We start from the raw sequence: 7,454 nt of genomic DNA, 5'->3' as shown, positions 1-7,454 counted from the left end.
GGAAGAGAGAGGTAATTCCGCCATGAAAATAGGGTCGACGGCTCGGCTCCACTTCGCACGATTACGTGGTCCTTCGATCGTGGCACCCTCGATCGAGCCTCTATCAACGAGGCGTCCGCTCTTTTCGCGAGAAATGCTCTTTTTTCGTCGAGGGAATGCGTCACGCGAACGTCCATAATTAGCTTCCGTAATATATGCGCACTTTTCAACGCAACGTTGCGGTTTCCGTTAAACCTCGACACGAAACGGCTCGTTCTTGTTAATGTATCCGCAGTATATCGATTTCCGCGGCACCCTTTCGCGCACGCCGCCCGACAAACTATACCAGATTATCTGATGAAATGGTTAAATGCCCGGTAATTACTTCATGATATCATTACGTAATGATATGACGCACTTTTCACATTCTGTAATTTGCGCAGCAGAGTAAGAATATAAATTAGACGATTATAAAAACAGTGTCACACATGCGTGATATAAAGTTATAACAGTAACGAGGAATAGAGTAGCTCGATAGAGTATTATTTTTCCATTTTTCCCTCATATATATTTTGAAAAGTAAAATGTAAATCTCTTCTTTAAATTTTCATTTTTGCGAATTTCTGTAAAAATGTTAAACTCGCGTATAGAAGACAAATAAATAAAAGTACAATAACATGTACAATATTGCAATATGTAAATAACATAGAAAAATAAGCAATAAAATTGTCTCTCTCGTATGTGTAATAAAAAACACGACGATACGAGGGAAACAATATAAAATTAATAAAATTTACTTTTCCACACAAAAATAACAGTATAAGAAATAAAAGAAACAAGATATTTTAATACAGTAGATTTTCTCTTATAAAATTTATTTAAGCTCTTTTTTTCTTAAGCTTGTCGTACGTATTTTATCTACCGACTCAACAAAGTCGCGTAGCTTGTACAACTCTTCGTCAATCGCAACGAGATACGAGTGCTTGCCGTTATTTATTTTTCTCTTCCTTTGGCAGAGAAACGTGAAAATTGTCCAAGAGATATCCGATGAAAATCGCGCTTATAAAGTCATGAAAACGAATACGCGCCGCGCGTTGTATTAAATCGCCGTCGCAATTACGTACATCTCTGAGCGAAATTAAAAGAGTTCTCAAAAGCCGCGCGAGACGATTCGCACCGCTTTCTAATCATACCTGCGTTAGTTCTGCGGGGTCCTCTTTCTTTGCGCTTCGAGGTTTGTGACGTTGTGCCCCTCCTTTCTCCCATTATCGTACCTTTTTTAGAGCCGCGTTCTGGTCGGGCTGGTTGGTTCTAAAAATTTAAAAGGACGACTGAATCGTAAAAGAACTTGACTTGACAGAAATTTTTTTTTTACGAGTCGTGGTTCACAACTCATTTGGTTCATCCGATCCCTCGACACCTACGAGACCGGCGAGGTGGATGCAGGCGATGCGAAGACGAGTCTCGGCTTTTATTACAAATGCGCCACGCGGCGCATAAATAACACCTGTCTGCCACGTTCACAATAACTCGTTAAAGCTTGTTAGAGAGAGCGTGTGAGAAACAGAACCGCGTGCCGCGACACGAGGATACGGCGAAGCCAGGCGATCTGGTGCAATCTGTGTGTATCGATTGAATCACGCAATTTCGTTGATACAGCACCTCTGTTCCTTTCTTCGGCGCGAATCGACAGCGGTGAAAGGATTCTATCTCGTTAAGCAGCTAGCAGTCAGTAATGAACAGTGGATAGCCATTTGCAGACATCTATTTAATACGTTTTATTTTTCTGTGGAATTATCAATTTATATACTATATTTCACAACCTATATTATTTATTTCTTCAATTAGTAACATTAAAGTAAATTGAAGAATTACATTCTTTTATCCTTAATTGTGATTAAAATAAGAGAAATACAGTTTTTTTTTCTTCTCATTTTAATCTTTAATATAATTTATTTATGATAAATATGTGTATTACACAAGAAACGATTTGAAATAAAATATGATTATCGGAAATATTTAATTATCATATATCAATTATTTCTTCACTTAATACTGGTAAACATTTCAATAGCATTATAATGCTTTCATGTAAAATCGTATTCGGATAAAATGTTGCGCGGCAATTTTAATGCAATTAATAGAACAGCTTGATGATGATACGCGTAAACAGATTGCATTCCATCGTGAATATCAAAAATGTGTGTTTCATTCTGGAAAACTGATTTAATACTGATTTAATACTTTTCAGTACCAAGCTCGAGTATCTCTTTAAATATTAATATGGTATTTTCGTCGCGATCGATAGAGCGTCTCTCTCTCCGTCTGCACAATATTACATATTTAATAAAATTTTATTCTGCTGGTAGAGAAAAAAATTCTAAAAATAAATGATAAAATAATGCTTGAACTTTTCGCGAGTGTGGCTGTCGTTAAATCATGAAGAAAGAAGAAATAATCTGCCATCATGCGTTCAAAACAAAACGTCAATGACGAGGAAGAGCAGAAAATATTACGAAAGAGGGGAACTTTAATGATCGGAGTTGCCCTAACGATAGAACTATAACAGCAGCGAAAGACTGGCTTTCGCTTTTCTTTATCAGCTCATTATCTTATACAACAGAACTGTCAAACCATCGAGTTTGACTTATTGTTAATCCTTTGCACCATTTCCTTAAATCCCTAAATCTCAATATCTCGTGCAAGGGTCTAATCTTCGCTCTTTCTCTCTCTCTCCCCCTCCCTCTCTCTCTCTCTCTCTCTCTCTCTCTCTCTCTCTCTCTCTCTTTCTCATTGAATTTCTATCGTATCGATCTACTCCATTTTTCGTAATCTCAGTGGCGGTCGTAGATATATATTAAAAATGTGAAAATTATACATATGTCGTATTTTTAACAATCCACCTTCTTAAATTTAACGTACATCTCTCATACTATTACACATTACATATACATAATCAATAATGCAATAACAACCATATAAAATGCAACAATATAAGAATAATGTAGATCACATGCGAATAATACTACAAATAACGAGCAGAATAGTATTCTGAGAGTTATATAAAATGCGGGAGTGAGCAGAAATGTATAATGGAGTACTCGGAATTATACGAATCAGCGCTTTTTATTCGTTAGCTCGGCGTATAATAAGGGAAAACGTAAACGTTTATATTATGATAAATCCAATGTGATGTCAGAGAATGCGCACACGTGTGCCCTCAAACTACTCTCGGCGGGAGCGAATGAGACGTCGAAGAGAGATGACACTTCTCTTAACGTATCTTAAGAAAACACGGCGGATACAAGAAACCCGGCTACGGACACACGGATGAAGGATCCTTCCATAACCGCCCTCTTTCATCACAAGATTTTGTAAATATTTGTCGTAGAATTCGATATAGGTCTTCTTCCCATGGACTGTGTTCTCGATTTTCCGAGGAATTATTTCAAACGGGATCGCTTATCTTATCCGTAATTTTCTACTGTATCCGCTACTCGTGATTATCGATTTTTTCTTTTTTTGCGATTAACATGGACAAGATAACTCGATTAATAATAATTTACTTCCGCTTTATCCCCATATCTGTTTGCAGATATGAGAAAATATTTCCCAATTTGGCTCTAACGCTCAATTTCATTATAAAGATTCGATTGAGTGTATCAAAAAAAAAAAAAAAAAACAACAGTTAACGCACAAAACGAAAGGGTATGCATATATGAAGGAATGGTGCGAATGCTATGGTGCCATCCACCGACAAACCATTGAAACGGTTTATTTTAAATTTTCGTGCATGATCAAATATCGTTGTAACAGATCCACTTCAACAGTTATATTCCAATATTTGATTTGTTCGCTGTTACGGGTTTTTTATATATATAGTGAATATAGAGTCCAGGATGGTTTTATGGATGTTCCTGTATTCTATAAAAGTGGTCGCAAATTGCTTCGCTTTTGCCTCGTATCTTCTTGGAGAGAGTCATGTATACATAAATAAGTTTCAATAGGCAAGATATTGATTAAGGGCGACTTATATCCGCGCGCTATTTTACCACCCACTCGTTGATGAAAATAAAAGTATCCAGTTCCGAGAGGAAGGACTTTTCATCGCAACTGTAAATTCATTTTTCCTGTTTTACAAACTATAACCTGTATAAAGCTTGACATTCTGCGCTTTTCTCCTTAAAAAAGTAGTTTTTTTCTTGAATTCACAAATTGTTGCTAGAATTTCATTATATATTTTGTTTCCATCAATATCCTTGTCAATATTAATTTAATAAAATTACGTAATCAGATTTGATTTAAAAAGATTTAATTTTCCGTTCTAGTTGATAGAACAGTTTTTTTTAATCACTCATATGAATAAACGATGACAAATGTCTTTTTAATTAACGTTTCAGAGACAAGCATTTCATGCTTGTACAACAGAATTAAACTTTTCATTTATAATATTTTTGATACGTTTCTTTCCATAGAATTCGTAATTTCAAATACCAATTTAATCTTTTCCAATAGAGAGAATTGGCAAAAGTCTCTATTCTAAGCGTTTCCAATACAGACGACAAATGCTTTCGTCTTATTTTTTTCGCGTTGCGACGCAGAAAGAGGAAGACGCCATTGATATTATGGTAATAAAAATTTCAAAGACTCGAGATTCCGCGATGATAACGCTAGACAACTTTCTCGCGGTGAACGCCAAGAATCTGCACATCCCGAATTATTTTTACGACGACTAGCAAGAAACTCATGTTTTTTATCTCTGCGTCGGGGGAATGGGAAATGGATGGAATGGAGATGTAAGTAAGTTGGCAATGAGAAAAGTAAGTTTAGCCGGGCATCTATCGGGAATGGAAAAGCAGTCGAAGTATCGAAGTGCGATCTCGCTGCGCACTACGATAACTATATGATATTATTAGCCTTGAGCGAGATGGGGCTCGTGAAATGAAGGGATCGAATAAGCAGTGGTGCGTTACGGCAGAAAGAGGGAGAAAGAGGGAAGAGGAGTGCAAAAAAAAAAAAGAAAAAGAAAAAAACGAAGAGCTATGAAGAATGAGGGGAGACGCGAGGTGCGATGAGAGCGGCGTAAAGATGCGAGGAAGATGCAGGGGAAAAAATGGTGCTTTTCGAGGAGACGCGAGAGTAGTACGGGGTAAATGCTATTTAACTCTCATCGAATCGAAACTTGCCGTCGTATCGCGGGTAACGCGATAGACGTGGGCACCAAAGCATTTATTTGCAAGATGGGAAAAATGGAATTACGATAAAGTAAAATGAAGTTCTAACGATCCTACACTTGGCTTTTGCGCATCTCTCCGTCGACTCGCTGCGGGCGAGGCGAGGCCGCGGGCAACTTTAAAGTGCCCTTGTTAAGTTTTTGTTTCGCGCCGTTTTCTCGCGGCGGCAAGGCGGACGCCAGCTTTTTCCCGCAAATTCGTGCCAAAAATTCGGCGTCTTTGTCGTCGCGTCTGGTGTCGCGGACGCGACGCAACGCGACGCGCCACAAGGAGGATCCACCAGGGAAAGGGATCTCATTGCTATTCAACGATCGTAAGCACGCCTGGCGAAAATCCGTCGGAATGTTTAGCTTAAGAGCAGCTCTGCGGCGAACAACTGCGCCGAAGTATCCTACACCGATCGTATAGATAGATATAGATATAGTATTATATATAAGCTGCTTAAATCTTCTAATTTAACAAGATATTTTCTTTCATTTTTTAGAACATTCCCTTTTTTACATATTGTCCTAGTCTTCTTATTTAATTGTATGTTATTCGCTCGCGAGCGCTTGCAATCAATTTTATCAAAAAATAATTGTCCAAGCACGATTAAAATCGATAAAAAAATCCGTATTTATCCGAAAAGCCAGGAAAGCATTAGCGTTAAACCGGTAAGCTGAAAACTTTAATGCGCAAAGAAAGGTGCATGCAAGCCGCGCTAATCGCAAAAGTAATTATCGACAGGATAAATATCTCGACGCTCGTAACTTGCTTCGCTTTTAGAATATCCAGATGTGCGGGGTCCCCTTTTGTTGGTCCAAGTACTCTTCGGCAGTCATGCCGGTATTCCAGGAAGAAGAGAGACACTTGTATCTTGGTACAGTAACATATGCGGCTGGGTGTTATCATTCCCTCTCAACGATAATATTGCTCTTGCCGCCGCGTGCGTTTCTTCCGTCGGTGCATTTACTTTGGTCTACCCGACGTGTACAATACCAGTCCTCCCCTTTTACCAGAGGAATATAAATGTGGGAACAAATCCCTATAAAAGATGCCACACGAAATCGCCGTCGACAATTCTCGCCATAAGGCGAGAAATGCGAACGCGTGAATTCCGCTCGTGGAAAGAATACTCGCGCGTGAGTATTTGCGTAATAAAACAATTTTTACGGTAGTGGTGATTTAATTTCGCCAAACAAATGATCGAGCGCGCGTCGCATCAAGAGAACAATTTGAATATTCATTGAATATGCCGCCTAAAAGTGAGCTTTATGGTGCTCGCAAATTTTTGCGAACGCACGGATATTTGCGTTAACATCACCCGCGAAATATTATAAAATCGCGAATGAAAGAAAAAAATGGAACTGGTCGTGAATGTATGGATGTAACCGGTTATGTTTGAATCCGCGAAAAAAACTATTGCGCGCTGCACAGTTAACCATGCACATTTTACGAAGAATAAAAATTTTATTTAACGGAACAAAAATAATGATTTCTTCTTGCATGCACAATACGTACATACTTGTATGATATACGGTATATAGAAAGAAAAAAAAACATTATTTTCTTTTTAGAGGACTGGAAGATGAACGTGGACTCGTAGATACAAGAGATTACAAACTACTTTTTAAAAAATCCTCTCTTGTCGATTCTTTCTGATCAGGAAACAATTGTTTTCAGTCCTAGAGTTGCGTAAAGTCGAACGATAAAGAAGTATAGTAAAACGATAGTGCATCGAACAATCGTGCCGTTTAATGCACTCAAACGATCGCAATACGACTACTCTATCAGAATTTTCATCGTTGGTTGGCAAAGTCGAGAGACATTGGCATTCGAGATTCGTCAAAAGTTGGTGGGGATTGGAGCGGAGCCAACGGTTGCTCGTTATATACATACGTTTGCGGATGCATGTATGTGTGGGATGCAAGTGCGTTGTCTGCCAGGAATGTTCCGAAAGTGAGTCACTTTCTACCCTCGTTTCGATCCCCGACGAACGGGGTGGACAACCGACACGATGCCAGACGAGCCCGAAGAAAAACACGCGGGAGGTAAGCCCGACGAGGCGAGGAGGAAGAGTCATCGCAAAAAAACACTCTCGTAAAGATATCGCTTCTTACGCTTCCGACGCTCGAAATATCAGAACGGAGCCGGGATGCGACAGAAGAGGTTTTCACGAGAGTGAAGGGGAAAGCGCGGCGAGGAAACGGAAAAATACTCTCGCGAGGAAAAAAGTAATCCGCCGTTGCAGTGCATCTCGGG

The 7,454-nt window shown here is 39.0% G+C and overlaps 1 protein-coding gene across 1 annotated transcript in view; it reads right to left on the bottom strand.

Moving 5' to 3' along the window:
• Positions 1 to 7,454, bottom strand: part of LOC115234288 — a 292,623-nt gene that overhangs the window by 33,055 nt on the left and 252,114 nt on the right. Inside the window, exon 3 of the mRNA XM_029805255.1 lies at positions 1,173 to 1,290. Coding sequence (XP_029661115.1) covers positions 1,173 to 1,290 — 118 coding nt within the window. The remainder of the gene's footprint in view (positions 1 to 1,172; positions 1,291 to 7,454) is intronic.

Source organism: Formica exsecta, unplaced genomic scaffold (assembly GCF_003651465.1).
Source record: "Formica exsecta isolate Colony F162 unplaced genomic scaffold, ASM365146v1 scaffold2, whole genome shotgun sequence".
Lineage (NCBI taxonomy): Eukaryota > Metazoa > Arthropoda > Insecta > Hymenoptera > Formicidae > Formica > Formica exsecta.
Note: the sequence above shows the minus strand (reverse complement) of the source record. Positions and strands in the feature narration are given on the sequence as shown.